General features: G+C 43.5%; 1 protein-coding gene across 6 annotated transcripts in view; it reads left to right on the top strand.

Annotated features, from left to right (window-relative positions):
• The window catches only part of TBC1D1 (TBC1 domain family member 1), a 276,672-nt gene extending 260,254 nt beyond the window's left edge, over nucleotides 1–16,418 (top strand). For 4 of the 6 annotated variants that reach the window (XM_023738962.1, XM_023738960.1, XM_023738963.1 and 1 more), the window contains 3 exons: nucleotides 212–381; nucleotides 9,547–9,720; nucleotides 15,061–16,416. In XM_023738962.1, coding sequence (XP_023594730.1) covers nucleotides 212–381; nucleotides 9,547–9,720; nucleotides 15,061–15,261 — 545 coding nt within the window. In that variant the 3' untranslated portion in view covers nucleotides 15,262–16,416. Of the gene's footprint in view, nucleotides 1–211; nucleotides 382–9,546; nucleotides 9,721–15,060 lie in introns of all 6 variants that reach the window. The other 2 variants (XM_023738964.1, XM_023738965.1) reach the window with 1 other exon arrangement.
• The last annotated feature ends 4,876 nt before the right edge of the window (nucleotides 16,419–21,294 follow it).

Below are 21,294 nucleotides of genomic sequence, written 5' to 3'. Positions count from 1 at the left end.
TATATATATAATTATTATTATTATTATTTGCAATATTGCCTTGACAACCCCATCTGAAATATCATGCTAGAAAGGGAATAAAGTTCATGATTTGATGTTGTCTTTCCTACCCTTCTGCTCTGTGATGTGCATCCCTTTACTGTGGAAAAGGAAACAGGATGTTATTTCATCAGAAACTGATTTAACTTTCTGCATTTCTTTGTTTTCCCAGATATGATCTTTCTTCAGGGATCAGAAGTCATATTTAAAGTGGCATTAAGTTTGTTGGGAAGCCATAAGCCCTTGATTCTGCAGCATGAAAACCTAGAGACCATAGTTGACTTTATAAAAAATATATTACCAAACCTGGGGTTGGTACAAATGGAAAAGACCATCAATCAGGTATGGTTCAGTCTGAACCTCCCACAGGCTTATGTGGTCCTGGATATGTAGAAACTTACATTTGTTTTTCCACAGAAGTGGTTTACTACCAGTTTGTGTCCTGAACAGCATCTTGCACTATATCTAGCATAGGAAGGAGGCACATAGCAAATATTCTTGTCTCTGAGTGGAGTGACTAAACATTGCGTGTGTGTGAGTGAGATGCCACATGGAAACATGGCGGTGATGTTTAGGTGGGATCACAGCACACATTATCAGTGGAAAGTTTCTTCCCTTTAAGAGGTTTCTTCCACAGTAGTTTGTTCTTCTAAAATACAACCATTTATATAATGTAGCTTTTAACAAATGAGTGCTTTAATTTTTCTGCTGCATGATATTAATTGGAATTTTCAAAAAAAAAAGCTCTTTGATAGCAGAGTTGTGATAGGGAGTATATAGTCTGTAAGTTTGTTCCATGACATGGTCTTTTACAGAATTCAGTTCCACATCTGTGGTATCAGTACTCCGGTATATAGTACAACCATTACTGTCTGGAATGGTTGGGTTAAGAGGTAAATTTAGCTGGGAATTACAACTAGACCAGTTAGCAAATAGTCTGGATTGGTGGTAGGAGCAGATTTTTAACTCTGTATAAGGAAGAATCTTCTTTTTTTAAAAAATAAAAAAAGGATCTTCTAGTAATAATTGCTGACTAGGAAGGATTGAGCTGCTGTGCAGAGTGGTGAGGTCACCATTGGAAGTGACCAGAGGCAGGATGTCTAAGAATGTTCTAGAAGAGATTCTTATATCACTTGCTTCAGAGTCAGCAGCCAGGCCTCTCGTAAGCCTAGAACTTACCTCACTTGCTCCAAATTTAATGAAAACATGGAACAATTAGATAACAAGTAGTGAAATAAAGCTATTAAAAAAAAAAACAAAAAAAAAGCTTCCTATAGCGATTTCTCATAGTCCAGGAGGAATCCAACGGTTCCAATGAATCACACACAGATGCCGTGTTTGTGATTCTCATTGGCTGCTCCACCTTAGGTGTTGAGCACAGGAAAAGAAGCAAGTGTGGCCCGGAGAGGATTTTGCACCAATTGTCAGTTTTGATCTCTGTGTGCACATTGTAATTGCCAATATGAAAGCGCAGTTCTTTTCACTCTACACTTAACCTCCAGCTAACTGATAGGCTCTGCCTCTCTCTCTATTTTATTTCTCTAATGCATTCCTCTTAATGTGAACAGCTTTGACTGTTGAGTGCTTACTTTCTGTCAGGCTATGTGGGACACTGTATACACACATGATCTCATTTAATCATGACCACATTCCTGGGAGGATAGGTGGTTTTAACCCATGAGGAAGCTAGGGCTCAAGGTGGTTAGTTAACTGGCCCACAATCACTCAGCTGCAAAGCGGAAGGGTAGGGTTTTAAACTCGGGTCCCTCCACCCTCTCAGTGCTCTTAGCAACTAGTGCCTCTGGATGTCATTTTATCATAGAGTTTTTCTGTATTATACCTGCTTTCTAATACTGAAAACCAGTTGCTGTCAAGTTGATTTTGACTTATGGCGACCCCAAGTGTGTCAGGGTAGAACTGTGCTCCATAGAGTTTTCCATGGCTGATTTTCCTAGAAGTAGATCACCAGGACTTTTTCCCAAGGTGCCTCTGGGTGGACTTGAACCTCCAGACTTTCAGTTAGCAGCTTAGTGTGTTAACTGCTCGCACCACTCAGGGACTCCTCAGTATTAGTGGTGAAAATGGTTAACGTGCTTAGCTGTTAACCAAAAGGTTGGAAGTTCAAGTCCACTCAAAGGCACCTTAGAAGAAAGGTCTGGCAGTCTACTTCCAAAATATCAGTTATTGAAACCTTATGGAGCACAGTTCTACTTTGACACACATGAGGTTGCCATGACTTGAAATGACTTGGTGGCAGCTGTTTTTCCTAATACATGTACTGAATTCTCTGCCCTTTTGATTCATTACTGCCTGGCATTTATATTCATTTATTCCCTTCTTATAGCTTCCATTGCTTATATATTATAGCTGCTAAGGCAAACCTAGAGAGCCTTGGGTATATAGACCAATGTCTTTATCCAGTGAGTGCCCAGCTTCACCCCTTACCTCTGGCCCTACGGCTGCAGTTTCAGCTAGCATTCATTTTATCTTCCTGGATACCTAGCCCCTTCCCCACAAAGTCCCATTTTTCTCTTCTGTAAAGGATAAGCACTTATTGAGAGTACCTCATATGCACCAAATGTTCTTTTAAGTGTTAGAAGAACAGAAATGGACATGACATACAACAGAACACTTTTTGTGTGTGTACCTGATTTGCTTTGGGCCATGTATTTTGCATTTTGCGCTCATTCTTCGTTTGATTCCTTACCGACTCTGGCACATGGTATTATAATCCCCATTTTTATAGATGAGGAAACTGGGCATGGAGCAAATAACATATCCGACACTGTAATTAAATGGTAGAGCCAAGACTGTAACGTGTCTCTCTTACTCCAAAGCCCATGGCCTCACCCACCCATCCTATGTAATCCAGTAATTACAAGTGTGGTGCTTGTACAAGGGCTTGTGGGAACCTGGCTGATGGAGTGGCCAAGTGCTGCCGGTTGGAACTTGAGGGAGTTGATTTCAGCTGGACCTAGAGGAATGAACTAAGAGAGGAGTTGGCATGTATTTTCTGTAGAGGGACAGAGACTCAACTCCGCTGCAACTACTCAACTCTGCCTTGCAGCAGAAAGCAGCCATGGACAATGTGCAGGTGAATGAGCATGGCTGTGTTGCAGTAAAGCTTTATTTATAAAAACATGGTGGGTTTGGTCCACAGCCTGTAGTTTGTCAACCTCTGGACTAAAAGATCACAGCATATGCAGAAGCACTGGGATGAGAGAACAGAGAACTTCTGGGAGCCTGACATGTGCAGCTTTTTGGAGGAAATGAGAAATGTGAGTGTGTGTGTAGCACAAAATCTACGTTATAGGGCTTAGGTTTTCATTCTTCCAAAAGTCTTGATGGGAAACAAATAATGTTAGACAACTCTCAGCCTTCTTTCCCTCCCCTATTTTCCATCTGGAACCTAACATCTGAGTACTCTCCGTGAGTATTTTCACCTCTCTCTGCCCCTCCCCCCCTTCAGAGGGTCTTCTGGGCTCATGTCCTCAGAGAACAGGGTTAACATGCAGGGCCTCTGAGAACCCCCAAGCCCAAGTCCTTGAAGGTTCTCGGGGAAGAGATGATGCGTGCATTTATTCCATGTGACAGAGCATACTGTCTTGTGTATAGATCAGCCAGGGGTGGAAAGGGGAGTGTCTAGGGGGTCCTCCATTATAGCCATAGATCTATTTCATTAAATGCCTTCTCCATAGATGACCTCAGCTTGAGCATCTGAAACACAGTCTGGACCCAGATGGGAGGGAAAGTAGCCAAGGACAGGGCTCTGGAGCTCTCAGTAAAGAGAGGCTAGGAGCAGCCGTGGAGGGGCAGTTCCAAATTTGACAGAGTCCAGGGCAGAAGGACAAGGGTCGCTGAAGCCTCTGTCATATTCCTCAGTGTGTCTTTGTACCTACAAGATAACTGTTGGTAGTATATGAGCCATAAGAATCTTCTGCCAGTAGGCCAGGCTCAAGAAGAAGGGAAACTTGGAATAAACAGGAATGCAGGGAAGGAGGTCGGTGTCGTTTTCGTGTCACCGTGAGCATTGTCTGACCATGAAGCCTCTGGTTCAGTTTAAGGAGGAAAAACAGAGTTGAAGAGAGGAGTGGGTGTGCTTTGGCAAGTGGAGCAAATAGCTTATTTCTAACGCCCTTAAAGCTCTATTCAATGTGGCCCACAGATCATCACGTCACGTGGGAACATGTTAGGAATGCAGAATCTGGGGCCTGCATCTGGTCCCTGGGAGGTGCAAGTGGTTTGCAGTCAACAACTAACCTAAAGGTTGGCGGTTTGAACCCACCCAGCTGCGCTGCAGGGAAAAAAAAAAGCTTGGCGATCAGCTTCTGTAAAGACTGCAGCCAAGAAAACTCTATGGAGCAGATCTACTCTGTAACACATGGGGTCGCCATGAGTCAGAATCGATTCTATGGCAACGGTTTTGGCTTTTTTTGTGGGAGGAGGGGGTGCTACTCTAGACCTACTGAATCAGAACCTGCATTTATCAAGGTCCCCGGGGGCCTTCACATTTGTGAAGCTCTGCTGTGGGCACCTTTATTAAAAACACGCTATTCCTTGCTGTACTTCAGCTTGGAGGACAGAAAGCAGCATCTTAACCAGGTTCTTGTGTGCAGAGTACGCTCCTGAAAACTGCTGTGCCAGGGCCTCTCTTCCACCCTTGGGAGGAGCCCTCGCTGCTTGGGCAGTTCCCACTGTTCAAAACAGAGTCAGGTTCTAAAAGGCCAATCCGTGCCACACCAAGAGGGTGGGGTGCAGTAGGGAGGAGTGTTTTACTTCTGGTATTATTTAGAATTGCTCACATATGGTGATAATAAAAAGCAGACTAACTTTTAGTTGGTTTTCTTATTGTTTTTAAATTCACTTAAATTCACCACAGACAACGCGCCCCCTTCTTACAGATACCCAGGATACCGCACCCACCAGCCCGACCTTGGTATGCCACAGAGGTCAACAGATGGGGGTGGGATTTAGGGGTTAGGAGGGGGGAAAGTATGTGGCTGATTTTACAGACATCAGGGCTAATGGATTCATTATACAGCGTGTCCACATGTTGCAAAGAGAAATGCTGAGTCTTCTAAGCAAGTGGGCCAAGAACATAAACAGATAATTCACTAAAGAGGAGATCCGTCTAGTAAACAGATATCTAGGAAAATATTTCGCTTCATGAGTAATTTAAATTTAACTAACATATATGTAATGCTTTACCTACTAGATTAATAAAATGAAATTTTTAATGTCTAGATCTAGTGCCAAGGATATGTTGTATCTGGTACCTCGTATGTTGCTAATGGCATTATACGTTGACTATTCCCATTTGGCAAGCAATTTGGTGATATGTATCACATGCCAGAAAAATATTCATTCCCTTCGACTCAGTAATCCCACTTCTTGGAATGTATGCTTAGAAAGTAATCCAAAATATGGGAAAAACCATATGTACAAGAATGTTTTCTTAGAGTTATTATTTATATCAAAAACTTGGAAGTAACTAGATGTCCAACAATTGATGAATGGGTAAATATGGTTATGGTATGTCAAGTTGATGGAATACCACAAAGCCGTTTACAATTATGCTTACGAAAAAGACATTGCAACATGATAAAGTTCTTATGTTATAATGCTAAGTGAAAAAATAGGATAGGAAAGTTTGCTTGTGTTTACAACTAGGAAAACATGTTTATAGAAAAAAAAGATGAAATATAATAAGATAATGGAAGTTGTATTGGTAGTGTTTCTTTAGTTTTCAAGCTTCCTATAGTGTAGCTCTGTTGCTTCAATAACTTAAAAAATGGTAATCTTTTTGGCAAACCATTGCAAATATGAAAATGGCTAATTCCTAATTCAGCAAGAAGGAACGCATGTTTCCTTTTCTTCATCCCACAAATTCTGAAACTTGCACAAAAACCTTGGAGAAACAAAGAGCCAGGGTGATAGGAAAGCACTTCGAGTTACTGTCCAGTCGATCGCAACTCGTGGCAACCCCACGTGTGTCAGAGTAGAACTGTGCTGCAAAGGGTTTTCAATAGATGGTTTTTAGGAAGTGGATTGCCAGGACTTCCTTCTGAGGTGCTACAGGGTGGAATCGAACCTTCAACCTTTCAATTAGCAGCCAAGCATGTTAACTGTTCACACCACCCAGGGTGTACCATCCCCATCCCTAATAGGTATGAGTCTAGTGGAATCGTTCTGAAATAGGATAGACAATTAAAGCCACTCCACGTTGCAGAGTGACAACGTACCCTTGCAGCTTTGTAAAGTGACTGGTGCTCAGGGCAAGGCGACATAGCCAGAGCTGGTCTCTCCACCCATAGTGGGAGGGAGCTGCACGTGTTGAGCCTCAGGTACACCTTGGACAAGAAATGAGAAGACTTCACAGTGAATCCTGCTTTCCCACCAACAACCAGTTCCTCTTTTTGTTCATTGATTGTGTTCTTTGAGACAAATACTATTGGATCAGGTTTTAATTTTAGGCCTGCCTGCTCTTTCTCTAGGAGTCCCTGAGTGGCGCAACTGGTAAAGCACTCAACTTTACTAACCTAAAGGTTGATGGTTCAAACCCACCCAGCGGCTCCACAGGAGAAATGCCTGGGGATGTGCTTCTGTAAAGATTACAGCGTAGGAAACCCTATGGAGCAGTTCCACTCTGCAACCCGTGGGGTCACGAGTCGGAATCGACTCAACAGCAGCTGGTTTTTGAGCTTGCTCTTTCTCTGGCCAAGAACTGCAACTGGTAGCGGGTCACTTGTGCCCTCTAAGTGCACAAGGACAGGGCCCCTCCCACCATCCTCCTGTCCTCTGTCCCTTCCCTAAGTCATTGACCAGAGGACTGAAAGCCTGTTCAGGGGCCAGGGCTTGCCTTTCACCACCAGCCTTGCACTGCCATGGTTTGGGATAAATTCCAGGGCATAACTGCAAAATCAATGACTGTAAGTGTTTTGGCAGTCAGGAGATAATGATGCAATTAAGTAGAGATGGTTATGACCCGGGATGGTTCCTGGGGATTAATGGAGGCTGGGATAGAAGGTCAGCCTTTGGGCACAGCTGAGAGCCATTAACCTCCGCAGATCATCAATCCGTATAAAAGGCCAGAGGTTTTGCTGCCAAGGCTTTCCAGGTTGGAGATCATTTAAAAATAAATCATTGTAGAAGAAAAAAAGTAACTGTGTGCAGTGTGACATTTATTCAGCACCATATTTGTAATTGCACACTAATGCCACGGCAATCTCGGTTTTCCCGTTTGTGGTTTTTACTCTACTGGAGCTATTCAGAAGCTCTGTGGTGTGGAATTGTTTATAATTTTGCAGAGGCACACAAGATTGAAATGTGAGGGTTGCATGACAAGTCTGTGGAAGCAGATCAGTTAGCTAAGTGAGCACCTATTCACTTTGCCATGTAGTATGCTCAGAATTTCCTAAATCATCCCATGGGTGGCACAGGCAGTTTGCAGTCGTCTGTTAACCTAAAGGTTGGGGGGTCGAACCCATGCAGCCATGCTGCTGAAGAAGGGCCTGGTGATCTGCATCTGTAAAGATTACAGCCAATGGATGAACCCCCAAAACTATTGCTCTGAGATAATCTTTAAACCTTAAACCAAAAATAGTCCCTGAAGTTTTCTTTAAGGGAAACAACAGTTTATTTTAATTAGTAAAGAATGTCTACCTTGAGCATCATTTTCTTTTAAAGAACTATCTCTATGGGATCAAATTGACAATAACTGGAAAGGCTAAATAGGAAGCTTAGGGGGCAGTGAATTTATGGCAGTGTGGGAGGAACAATTTGGAAAAGGTGGGTGAGAATGGTTGCACAACTTGAATGTAATTAGTGTCATTGAATTGTACGTGCAGTAATTGTTGAATTGGCGTATATTTTGCTGTGCATATTTTCAACAACGATTAAAAAAAAAGATTACAACTCAGAAAACCCTATGGAGCAGTTCTACTCTGTAACACGTGTTCGCCATGAGTCGGAAACGACTTGACAGGAGTGGATTTGGTTTGGTTTTTAAGTATTATTGCCTCTTATATGAGGTGAGGAACAAAGGCCAGAGTGTTAAGTAACTTGTTCAGGGTTATTCAGAGTCACCAGTGGAGCCCCTATTTCAGGGCTGACTCCAAAGCCTCTGCCTTATCAGATCATTAAACATTTTCCAGCCACAGTTCCCACGTCTATAAAAGGGAATGGTAATCACTACCGACCTTACAGTCACTCTGAGAGACAAAAGAGAATCAGTTCAATACAGGAAACTATACACACACACGTACACACATCACAGATATAATGGATTTTAGTTCATAGACATGGAATGACTTTTATGCATTATTAGTATTATACATTGAATAAATTGAAAATCAGGAAGCTGAAAAGTTAATCTCAAGGAAGGGGAAATAAAAAAAGATGGTTGGGAATACTGAGAAAGCAAACACATTTTTTTGAAAACTGATTTCAGGGAAGATAAGACTCATCCCTTTTGAGTGCTAATAGAGTACCCATCAGGGGAACCTAATTTTTCATTGATTTCATTGTGTTGGAGTCTCTTTCTTAAGGAAATGCAGGGAAGAGTCGGTTCCTGCTCTTCTAAAGTCTAACTTCAGTCTCTAAATGTGTGTTCTGAACCCGCTGGCTTTTCTTACATGACCCCAGCATGACTGAAATCGCAAAGCTGCCAGATGCACATTGGGGCTTCACTCCTGGGCTAGGAGGCTCAGCCCTATGGGGTTATGTCATAGAAACAGTAGCAAAGAAAGGAGATGCCTCGGGCAGCAGCATAATCTGTCTTCTGACTCCCTCTTCCCCCTGCCTTGATCAATCGAAAGTACAAACACGAAGAACTTGAGTCACTTTTGCACTTTGGGGTTATTTTTCACACGTGTGGTTTTTTCATCACTATTACTATTATGGGAAGGAAGACAACTCGAGCTTTGTTTCTTATTCACTCATCTGTGTGGGTGACATTTGGGTTTTGGCTCATTTCTGCATCTCTTGTGTGCAAGGAGGGTTTTTAGTAAACAGTTCCATTATTTAGCTGTTCTTGTAATTCTGAAAACCCAACTGAACTATAATTAAACTTTGACTCGGTGACTGTGCAAACAGGGCTATGATTCTTTTTTTATTTTCTCCTTTTAAACCTTAGTTGGTATATCTAGGCTTATAGAATTTTCAGAGAAAAGAATTCAGTACTGGAATAAGATCTTAAAATAGCTTTTTAGTAAGCCTTATTAAAAATGAGGTTTTGGCTTTTGGAGGATTAGTATCAAAAACCTATACTTATTGCTACCTTAGAATTATTTCTAGATATGTCTTATATCCTTTCTTCCCAAGTAAAATTATTACCTTCTCAGCATAGAGCCTTTCTTATTTGTCCCGTATAGCACCAGGCATAGTGCTAAGCCTGGAGTAGGTGCTTAATGGATGCTGTTGAAATGGTTGTGTGTTTGTGCGTGTGTGTGTGTGTGTGTGTGATTTTTCTCATTTTTCAGTGGCTGATGACTTTTCTGTATATAACAGGTGTTTGAGATGGACATCTCTAAGCAGTTACAAGCTTATGAAGTTGAGTACCACGTGCTTCAAGAAGAGCTTATCGATTCTTCTCCTCTCAGTGACAACCAAAGAATGGATAAATTAGAGAAAACCAACAGCAGCTTACGCAAACAGAACCTTGACCTCCTCGAACAATTGCAGGTAGAGCATGTTTATAAAGCAGCTTCCTGAACCACGAGTATATGGTAGTTCATTAACTCACCAAAGGCACCAGCAGACTGGGTTTTCCCATGACCAGGGGACCTTTCTCTCACCCTGATCTTTTTATAGTTGGGATCAAAGGTAACCTAGGAGAATTGGTCGTTTTATTTATTGAGAAGCAGACAGATTATCCTGTTCTAAGGTCAGACAGTCCTGGAGCTCTCTATGAGGCAGTTTCTCTACTTACCCTTCCAGGAGAAAGACCCAGAGTGAACTTGGCTCAGGATGATGTGGCACAGTTAACTGAATGTCAGCAATTGTGCCTGGAGAATGACAAGGGAATCCAGGCTTTAACCTGTGCAAAGGAAACTAGCTAGGACCAGAAGGGAGGAAAGTGACCCAGAAATCAACCTAACAGAACAGACCACATGATCATTATTTGTGAGTCCTTGGTGCAAGTACAAAGATTTGATTAACGAGGGGCACAGTTCTCCCTTGTAGACGCTTCCATCTTAACATGGATAAAAGCAGATGAAGACATACAAAAGAACGGCAAATAAAGACACAGAAGGGTGAGATGGGGCAAGCACTGAGGTGCAAGAGACCTGGATCTTGCCAGATCCCAGTGTTGTCCCCACCTTCACTGTTTCCCTGGATGGCGATAACTGTCAGTGTTAGGAATTGTTTTGAGGGTGGGTTTTTTTTTTCCCCCTGTAGACAAAAATACATATTTTCCCCCAAAATATGTATTATATATATATTCCTGGAATAAGCTTTCTGTCTTGAGCTAAGCCTCTGATATTTCTCCAGAAAGTTGCTGCTTTGCAGACATAATCTTGGCAGCACTGTGAGAAAGGCCAGCATTGAAGAGCCTGACAAATCAGCCCTTGTCTAAAATGCATTCCTCCCAGCAGGGATTTATCTCAGTAGATCCTAGTAGATATTTACTATAGAGGAACAAAGACAAAATGCTTCTCCTACCCAGTCCTAACTACCAGCCGTATTCTGACATTTCGCTTCTTCCCCAGCCCGCACAAGACTGAGCTGTTCTAACTGAAAATATGCCCGCATACAATTTCTCCAGGAAGTCTTGGCTTAATGTGAAGGGCTTTGGAAACTAGGGAAGTCTCAAGAGGATAAAAAGCCTTATCTGGCCTGTGAGACTGTGGGGTGTGGAGGGTAATTTAAAACAGTCTCCAAGCAAGAGTTGCGCCCCTGAAATATAACATGATGGACACATTTCTAACAAAGCTCACGTTTGCATTGAAGCATTTGGCCTGTTAAGATAGGCAGCACTCAGATAAAAAGTTTGATTTACTGGGCTAATAAAAACCTTATGAGTCACCTGGAACACTTGTTCGATCCACATCTGATCATGGGGATGGTGCAGGACCAGGCAGCATTCTGTTCCATTGTGGCTCATCATGAGCTGGGACAGACTCAACCGCATCTAACAACAACAGCAATAATGCCCAAATGGTTTCTTTGTGATGAAGGGTGGAAAGCAATTGTAGGTTGTTTCTGTGGTACTCTACCCCTTTTGTGAAGACAGGGATTTGTGAAAAACTGCTCAGATATCTACCATTGCCTTCAAATTAATTCTGACTCATAGCAACCCAGATATCTACAGTCCTCAAGAAAGGTATCAAACCGTAGTGGGTGATCAGGGATGTTATCCTTACAGTGATCTTTCTTTTGACTGAGTGGTCTGTACTTCTGGAGGTATCTCTCATGACTACAGTTTAGGCACATCCACCAGTATTTGCAGGGTCCTTGCTGTGCTGGGGACCAGGGGCCACCACAATGCATAAGGCCCTGCTGCTCTCAAAGAGTTGGGGTAGGGATTGTGGTGTGTTAGTCTGCAGGTGTCTCTTTACCGCTTTCCCATTGTCCTCTGTGAGTCACAGAGATTCACTGTCTTTTAGCCAGACTGTGTAAGTTCTTTGGGGATCATGGTCCTCTTTTTTTTTTTTTTAAATAATTTTCATAGATTGTCCAAGGATAGGTGTTCAATACAATACTGAATTTTCATAGGTAAATTTTTCTTTTTTTTGCAAGTATCAAAGTTGACCTGTTTTCTAGCTTTCTCCTGTTCATAAGTTATTAGGCATACTGAAGTCCCATTTATTTTCTTACTGTTAAACACTTAAGAATGCAGTCTATAAGCTGGAGACCTAACTGTTTAGCCTGTTTTGTCCAGCAGAATGCATAAGACTATTGCATAGACATACCTAATGGTGCCAAATACTAATGCATTTAATTTTTCATAATCATCAACTACAAGTTACTTAGCGAGGTCCTGTGGGAGGCCAGACCCACGGGAAGGACAAGGCGTGCTTCCTACCGTCGTTGCTGTTGTTAGCTGCCATCGAGTGGGCCCGACTCATAGCGACCCCAAGCACAATGGAACGAAGTGCCTCCTGGTCCTGTGCCATCCCTGTGATGGGTTGCGGATCAGGCTGTTGTGATCCACAGGGTTTTTGTTGGCTAATTTTCTGAAGTACGGTCGTGCGTTGTTGAACGTCTGTGATATGTTCTGTGAAATAGGACATCATGTGATTTAGATGTTCTGCGAACACCTGGGTGCACGGGGCTCCTGGGCACATGGGCCTGGGGGCTGCTGTGCAGAGCACAGCCCCAGCAGGTCCCGCTGCAGTGCCTCGGGTGAGCACTCAGCCGGGTCCCTCTGGGCACATGGCCCTGCAGCCCCGTGAAGGTCACAGTGGGGAGGCTCTAGGCGCAGGCTGGGCAGCAAGGGAGCAGTTTTGGCAACAAGGCACCCCTGCAATGCCTGCTGACTTTGGGTGCTCAGGGGTAGGATCTGGCACCCACTTCTCCCAGTAGCAGTGGTGCCTGTTTCCATGAGTGGAGGGTGGCGGGGCGGTCTCAATGTCGTGCTGTGGGCATCCCCCTGAGTGTGCATGCTGGACCATGGATGCATATGCGGTCTGAGCTGAATGAACATCATGCAGCACATAACTGTAGATCACCAGGCCTTTCTTCCTAGTGTGTCTTAGTCTAGAAGCTCCACTGGAACCTGTTCGGCATCACAGCAGCACACAAACCTCCAATGACAGACAGGCGGTAGCTATGCATGAGGTGCATAGTCTGTGAATTGAACCCAGGTCTCCCCACATGGGAGGCAAGAATTCCACAACTGAACCACCAATGCCTCATTCAGTCTCGTTAGGAGACTTGATATTCTTGCAGAACAGTAAATGCCCTGCAAAGTAGTTAATTACGTGATAATACCTTAGGGTGCAGTGAGAGATCCTTTCTGGAGATGAGGTGGGACCTGGCCCAGGCCTTGCTGATGGGCGGGATTTTGAGAATCAGAGTGTTGCTTAGCTGTACAGACCAAGTGTGAGCACCCCTGCCTGGAAGCTAATGCTCTTAGGATCTCAGTCCTTCTATTTTGATTGTTCTAGTAGCTTAGCCAGAGCTAGACTCTGAGTCATGAATTGTCTGTCTGGCACTAGTGTTGTTCAAAAAACTGTTTCCCTTGTTTCGAAAATGAGGAAAAATAGATGTACCATTTTCCCACCTAAAATAAATGGGAAAATGTAAAAAACTGGACTGGATTCATGAGACCCAATGACCTGAGCTCTCCCAAATGCAGCTGTGAGCTGAGGAACAGGCCGGAAAGGCCTCGGGGCCATCAAAATACATGTTGAAGTTCCTGCAGTTTGCTCAGGGCACCCCACAGCATCCCTGGAGCCGGCTCACTTGTTGCCTGGGAAGTCTGTCCTAGAGGATTGGAGAGAGGAGGACCAATTGCTAGAGAGAAGCACCTGGAAGGTCTATCTAAGTGACATTAATTGTGTGCTAGGTGCTAAAGAAGGAGCCCTGATGGTGCAGTGGTTAAGTGCTCAGCTACTAACCGAAAGGTCGGCAGTTCGAACTCACCAACTGCTCTGGGGGAGAAAGATGTGGCAGTCTGCTTCCATAAAGGTTACCCTTGGAAACCTTATGGGGCAGTTCTACTCTGTCCTACAGGATTACTGTCTTAGTCATCTATAACAGAAATACTACAAGCAGATGGCTTTAACAAAGAGAAATTTATTTTCTCACAGTCTAGTCTAGTAGGCCAGAAGTCTGAATTCAGAGTGTCAGCTCCAGGGGAAGGCTTTCTCTCTCTGTCAGCTCTGAAGGAAGGTTCTTGTCACCAATCTTCCCCTGGTCCAGGAGCTTCCCAGCACAGGGACCCTGGTCCAAAGGACATGCTATTCTTCTAGCTCTTGTTTCTTGGTGGTACAAGGTCCTTGTGTCTGTCTGCTCACTTCTCTCTTTTATGTCTCTAAAGAGATTGATTTAAGGCATAGCCTAATCTTGTAGATTGAATCCTGCCTCATTAACATAACTGCGCTAATCCCACCTCATTAACATCGTAGAGGTAGGATTTACAACACATAGGAAAATCACATCGGAGGACAAAATGGTGGACAAGCACACAATACTGGGAATCATGGACTAGCCAAGTTGACACACAGTTTGGGGGGACACAGTTCAATCCGTGACAATTTCTGTGAGTCGGAATCAACTCAACAGTAATGGGAGGTGCTGAAGATATAAACTGAGTGAGAGCCTCGCTTCTTATCTGTAGGGTGGGAATGAGGTTGCTGCTTCTCCTTGGGTGGTAATGACAAATCAGCGAGGTAAGGCTCGTCAACCTCTTAGAAGAATGCTTGACCATTCTAAGCACTCCATACATGCTTGGGGGGAAATCCCCATGTCTCTTGTGATGTCTGTTACTCTAAGGAAATTAAAAAAAAAAAAATTTCCAGTGACAGAGCTGTTTCTACTGCAGCCTTCACATAGAAGCCATTTTGACTGTGTCAGTGCAAAATCAGTTTGCCAGTGTAGGTAGGTGCATAGTCATAAAAAAGGCTAGGCTAGTAATAAATCTCCAAATCTCAATGGCTTAGCACAAAAAAAAGTTTGTTTTTTTTCCTTCCTGAAGCGCTACCTCTTCCCCAAGAAGCATTCTTTGGCCTCCTCCCTATAGTGGGAGACTTGGGAACTCAGGATTCCTCTGTATTGTGATGACTCCATCTCCACATGTGGCTTCCAAAGTAGCCACATCAAGGGAAGGGGATGCTGGAGGATCTCAGGGGGTGGTTTTAGAGCCTAGCCCAGCCCACCTGCAATGGAAGTTGGGAAATGGAGCCTTCCTGTGTGATGTGGCCTGGAAAAAGAACTGGTAATAAACACCTAGACTTGGCTCTGTCAAAATATGGCTCCAAAGTACCCCCAAGGCTGGACGGTGGAATGTTCAATTGATTGATTCCTGCTTTGTTATCACTGGGCAATTCTGTTCTCATTTCTTCTTTTATTCTCCAGGTGGCAAATGGTAGGATCCAAAGTCTTGAAGCTACAGTTGAGAAGCTTCTGACCAGCGAAAGCAAGCTGAAGCAGGCGACCTTGGCGTTAGAGCTGGAGAGGTCTGCTCTGCTGCAGATGGTGGAGGAGCTGCGGAGGCAGATGGCTGAGCTGAGCAGCACAGAGTCAGCCCTCACTCAGCCTGAGCCTGCGGGTGACTGACGGCAGGGGAGAGCGCCTCCCCAGAGGACCCCTCCGGAGGGGAGATTGCACCATCACCTCACAGCGTCCAAGCCTTAACGCAGAGAGAGAGGAAATGCTGGCGGGAGAGAACGAAGCGTGAAGTGTGCTTCTCAGGGAGGAAACTGGCTTTGCCAGCACACAGATTCTTCTGAACTAAAACTTGTGATTCAGTGGGGCAAATGTTCTGTTGTTTTGGTTCTAATTTGGTCCCCTTCTGGTCCTGATTACTGTACTCAGTAGATTTAGATGGCATGGACATGAATAAATGCACCTTTATGTTTCCTTGTTGCTTCCTATTTTAGTATCATCGTGTTTGTAAAGAACATTCATAAACCCAAAAACCAAACCAGTTGCCGTCAGGTCGAGTCCAACTCATGGCGACCCCATGTGTGCAGAGTAGAACTTCCCATAAGATTTTCGTGGCTGAGACTTCCTGGAAGCATATCGCCAGAACTGTCTTCCGAGGCACCTCTAGGTGGGTTTGAACAACCAGCCTTTCAGTTAGTAGTGGAGTGCTTAACCATTTACGCCACCCAGGGACTCTGAAGAACGTGCACACTCCGGTGGAATTTCAGAAGCCAAAAGGGATCGAGATGAGTCCTCTGGAGAATGTGTGGGTCCCTCATTCTTCCAAAGAGGGTTTCTGGGACTGTCAGCATCACTAGCTCTTGTCCATTCATGTTACATACCGAGCCTAAGATGACCATTGGGAAGGACTGAAAGTAATTTGTTTAAATTGGATAACTTGAATTTTATCACCGTCTTTAGTGTTTAAGGAAATTTGTCTTTTTAAAAATAATAGAGTGTTTTCATACATTTTTGCTTATCCCTTTAGTATTGTTGATCAAAATCACGGTAGATAAATTTTTTATGGGAAAATCACCGTTTTCTGTAGACTACCAGCTATTCCTAGCTCGTGGTCTGTAGTTGTAGAGCCTGATGTTTATATCTTTGTTGTAGTTTCATATTCATATTGCAGAGTTGTGTGTTTATTTTTGTTTGTTGCAAGATGTAATGCAGTCTAGTAGCCCTTGGAAATCTGATTCATTGCCGAAGGAGCAGGGTACATCAGGATCTTCATCGGTGCCAAAAATGCTGGGACTTTCAAAAAAGAAGGAGACTGAAATTGCAATCAGATGTATGGCAGCCGACGGCAGTTTTTCCAAGGTTTGTTGTTATGGTCAGCTGCTATCAGGTCGTTCCCCCAACTCATGGCGACCCCACGCACAGTAGGATGAAACATTGCCCGGTCCTGGGCCATCCCCATGATCAGGGGCAGATTGGACTGTTGTGATCCAGAGGGTTTTTATTGGCTAATTTTTGGAAGTAGATTGCCAGGCCTTTCTTCCTAGTTTGCCTTAGTCTGGAAGCTAACCTCCACCCTCAGGATGATGAGGACCCTGTGCCTTCAACAAGCAAAAAGCTGCTCACAGCCACCCAGGTCTCATTTGGTCACTGCATGAAGCTTTGGTCTTAGAGCAAATTGTCTTCTTACAAAGGATTGGGTTAGTGAGGCAATAAGGATGCAGGCACCTATCCCTTCCTTGACAACAGGATCACTTTGGTCTTTCTTTTTATAATCGTAGCCACGATGCTATTCCAGAAGGAGTTTCTTTTACCTCTGTCAGCAGTGGGGTCTCTTTTAAGCATGGAGTGAAAAGAAGGATTGCCATATTTGGAGTTATTCTAAATCTCCCCAGCCATTTCAAAGGGAGGCAGAAGTGCTGCCCCCAATACCTAAACGGTTGGCACTTGGGACTCTTTTCTGTTCCCTGCGTCAGAGTCTAGCAGTTCTATGAAAAGCAAGATGACAAGTCCAGTAGCCTGCATCCTTAGTAATTCCACCAGATACATTTAAGAGGAGCTGACGTTTGAGGGAATCTTTCCACATCATATTTTACTGTTTGAATGTTTAATAGTGTTGGGTTTTGGACATCTTAGTACATTACTTAAGAATATTGGCTCTGCATTAAACAAGAGAAAGAAAGCAATAAAACAATAATTCAAGTCCACCCTTTTTATTGGTTTTTTTTTTTTTTTTTTCTTTTTTGAACTTCGGAGTTTTGCTTTTCAGCCCAGGAGTGAATGAATACCTCATGAACACCTACAGGTCACAGTGTGACTATGACCTAACCATCAGTGAAATCATGTGAGCTATATTGGAGTCTGTGTTCCCAGTGTTACCCAAGTGCTTGTTAGGTTGGTTGTAACACTTCTGCACAGGGTGTTAATGTTAGCACTAATGAGACCAGCTACATTAGTTGTGACAATGAGTGCTGTTACAAGATTGCACTGGGCAGAGGGGACTGTTGACAAGAACTTGTGGCTATGGCACGGACATAGTCTCAGCCTGTGAATTAGAAGGGGAAAGAAAGATACGTGGAGCCAACTCACATCACTGTGTGAGGACTCTCAGAGGCCAGTTTTTAAACCAAGTAAGTTTCGTTGGTTTAAAGGAGCCAATGGTGGTGCAACAGTTAAGTGCTTGGCTGCTCACTGAAAGGGTGACAGTTCAAACCCACCCGTCTAAAAGATTACAGCCAAGAAAACCCTATGGGGCAGTTCTCTTCTGTCACATGGGGTCGCTATGAGTCTAAAATTGACTCAACAGCACCCGACAATAACAACAAGTTTTATATTATACTTCCTTCAACACACAGACATATGCACACCTACGTGTGCACTGGAAGGCTATCTTTCTTTTGAAAGCATTTATGCCTCCTTTACACTTAAGACATTATGAGCCTTCAAGAAGCATACTATTGTTGCATAAAGCATATATAAGAATATCTTCTATGCTCAACACTCAGTTTGGTTCTCTTAAGGGCTACATGTAGTCAGAACATTGGGAATTTGTGTGTTTGGTTTGGTTGATGAACCTGAGAAGAGTCGCTCTAAGTGTTAGGGGGTACGGGATTTGTTACAGGAATTCGACCAAACACAACTGTGTGAGGAGCTGGGGAAGTGAAGGTCCAGAGGAGGTGTGTGAATCAGAGAAGTCACCAGTCAATCTAGAAGCAAAACGTATTCAGCTGCCAGTGTGGGTCTAGGCAGGGTGACTGTGAGGAGTCTATGGGGAGCTGTTGCTGCTGTATAGCAACCACCTCTGTGGAGCTGTAGCCAGGTGTCTGGTGGTGGGTCTGGGGTCTCTTGAAACAATAGCTGGAGGTGGAGTGGAGGAGAGTAAGGACAATCTGGAACTCACCAGGCATCTCTTTGTCCATCAGTCAGCACGTTTGACTACAACAATCTTCAGAGAAAAATGGCCCTTGTGTAACTGTTGCGTTCCAAATCTCATCCAAATATGCCTTTGACCAGTTCTTAGAACCATCAGAGAAGGGAAACATAGTTCTCACTTACCCAAGTTAACACTGTACAAACCACCATGGTTAATTTTGGAACCCACTTAATTTGGATGATAGCATGCACGCACGAGCCATGTTGCAGAGGCCCTTCGTCCAAGTACAGCATACATGATCAGTAATTCATAGAGTTCAGATCCATGGATATAGTTTGACTTCGAAGGTTGGTGATGGTGCACTGTTGAAGACTAAAAACTGCAGAAGACCACTACTGGCACTCCGGACTTTCTCTCACCCATCGCCCACCCCTCTGTCAAACGTTACCAAACATTCTACAAATTAAAACCCACAAACTTTCTATGTGATGTAAAATATTTCACAAGCCACACTGTCTTAAATTTAAATTGAACTTTAAAGATTCAGCATGATTCAAAAATATCTTGGATTAGGAAAGCTGGAGGGAACCTTCTACTTCATACTAGAACCACCACCTCCCACCTCATTTTACAAGGAAAATAGCTAGGTGAGGTGAGGAGACGTTCAAATCTCCTAATGGTTGGCCACAGGGTCAGAGTTCATCCCCAGTCTTCTAACTGCAGTAAGTTTTGGGAACCATGTCTGATTACTTCAAAATACAAAGCAAGGGAAAGGTCTGCTTCAGTTTCACAAGGGTGGTACATATAATAAGGAGCCCAAATCAGATTCTTTCCTGAAATGTAGGGTGTCCAAGGGTATTCCAGGCTAATTAGTTCAGATGCTTCCGGGTGGGCCTGGATTTTGTTGTTGAAGCTCCCCAGTGATTTTAAAGTTTAATCAGGATTGAGAATGCTACCAATGATAATGGATCGAGGTCAGCCTGCCAGCTAGGAGTTTAATTGCCTTACCTGGACTTTGTCCTTAGCCAGGACCTGTCCACATTTTTATCAGTGACCTGTATGAGGATTTAGAGACATGCCTCTCAGACGTGCGGATGCCGCAAAGCAAATGCAATGAATGACAGACAGGATCTTGATTGATGTTGGCAAGCTGGAACAATGACCTGATTCTAACAAGATGCAATTTTAAATGTCAGGTTCTAAATTTATCTGTAGGGCAGTGGTTCTCAAGATAATAGTTCCCAGATCAAAGCATCAGCATCATTTGAAAACTTGCTATAGAAATATGAATTCTTAGACTCCACCTCAACCTACTAAGTCAGAAACTCTGGAGAGTGAGGCCAGTAATCTTTTTTTAACAAGCCCCCAGGAGGTTCTGATGGACAAAGTTTAAGAACCATTGGTGTTGGGGAGGAGGGGTGCAACTGGACAAGTATAAAATGGGAGAAACCTAGGTTAGCAAAATGTGAAAAGAGTCTATTCTTAATCTCTATTCTATTTTCTCTTTCCCATTGCTGTGAAGACATTCCACATTTGGGAGGTTACACCACTTACCTCTTTGCATCACACTCATAAATCTGAGTATTTAAAAATCTGAGTAATTCTAGAGAATGTGGAGTGTAGAACATGATACTATCATAATAGCTAAAAACCAGAACACTGTTATGACACCCTTAGATGGAATACTAACTCATTTAATGAGGAAAGCCATGATTGGGTGTTGATCAGATTGTAATTGCAGAATGATCATCGTTATTGGTTGAATAGCAGAGGTTGGAGGATGGCCTCAATTAACTGCCAATGTTTTTGACAGGTTACTAGGACCTCTGTCTGTGTGCCTGAGGATCTTTTGAATAAATAGTAAAGACGACTAAGAACGGATGATCACCATGGTTTAAATATTTACAACCACCACTACCAATTCCTTCCTGCAGAAAAAGCGCAGGTGAGTGGGAGAAGAAAAATCTGCCTCAACCCATAGAAACAAGAGAAGGCAGAGAAATTGGGAGAGACCCTGGAAGGCAGATAACTTTTCTTAATCCAAGGAACATGGGCGAGGTAAGCACCTATGTTAGCTTCTTAAACCAAAAAAAAACCCAAATCTGTTGCCTTTGAGTCAATTCCAACTCATAGTGACCCTACAGGACAGGGTAGAACTGCTCCATAGGGTTTCCAAGGAGCAGCTGGCGGATTCAAACTGCTGACCTTTTGGTTAGCAGCCAAGCTCTTAACCACTGCATCACCAGGGCTCCATGTTGCTTCCTAGGGCTGCAGTAACAAAGTACCACAAAGTGGGTGGCTTTAAACATCCTCGCATGGCTTTCGTCTCTCTCTCTGTTTCTTCTCCTATTTTATAAGGACACCACTTAGTTGGATTAGCACCCATAATACTCTGTTATGACTGCATGTTAACTGATAACACCTTCAAGACCCTATTTCCAAACAAGGTAACGTTCACAGATACCGGGGCAAAGACTTCAACATATCTTTTTGGGGAACACAATTTAATCCATAACACTGTCTAAGGACACATGGGGTAGTGGGGTGCAGAAGGATGAATATATGTCACAGGGTGGCAGAGCACAAATCCCCCCCTTCCTGGGGAACTTGCAGGTAATTCATCCCCAAAGGAAAGTATAAACCATGAAAGACCAAGACTGCTTTGGGGGCTTTTCTTACGAATTAGTTGCTTAGGGGCCAGTCTTAAATTTGCTTGAAAGAGCTGTCATACCTTAAGTAGCATTTAACTGAGTGTGGAAGGAGCAGTCTGAATCCAGAAAAATCCATGGGACAGATTTTTCTGTGGCTGTAGCCCTGGTGGTGCAGTGGTTAAG

The sequence above is a fragment of the Trichechus manatus genome, unplaced genomic scaffold (assembly GCF_000243295.1).
Source record: "Trichechus manatus latirostris isolate Lorelei unplaced genomic scaffold, TriManLat1.0 scaffold00126, whole genome shotgun sequence".
Classification (NCBI taxonomy): domain Eukaryota; kingdom Metazoa; phylum Chordata; class Mammalia; order Sirenia; family Trichechidae; genus Trichechus; species Trichechus manatus.
Note: the sequence above shows the minus strand (reverse complement) of the source record. Positions and strands in the feature narration are given on the sequence as shown.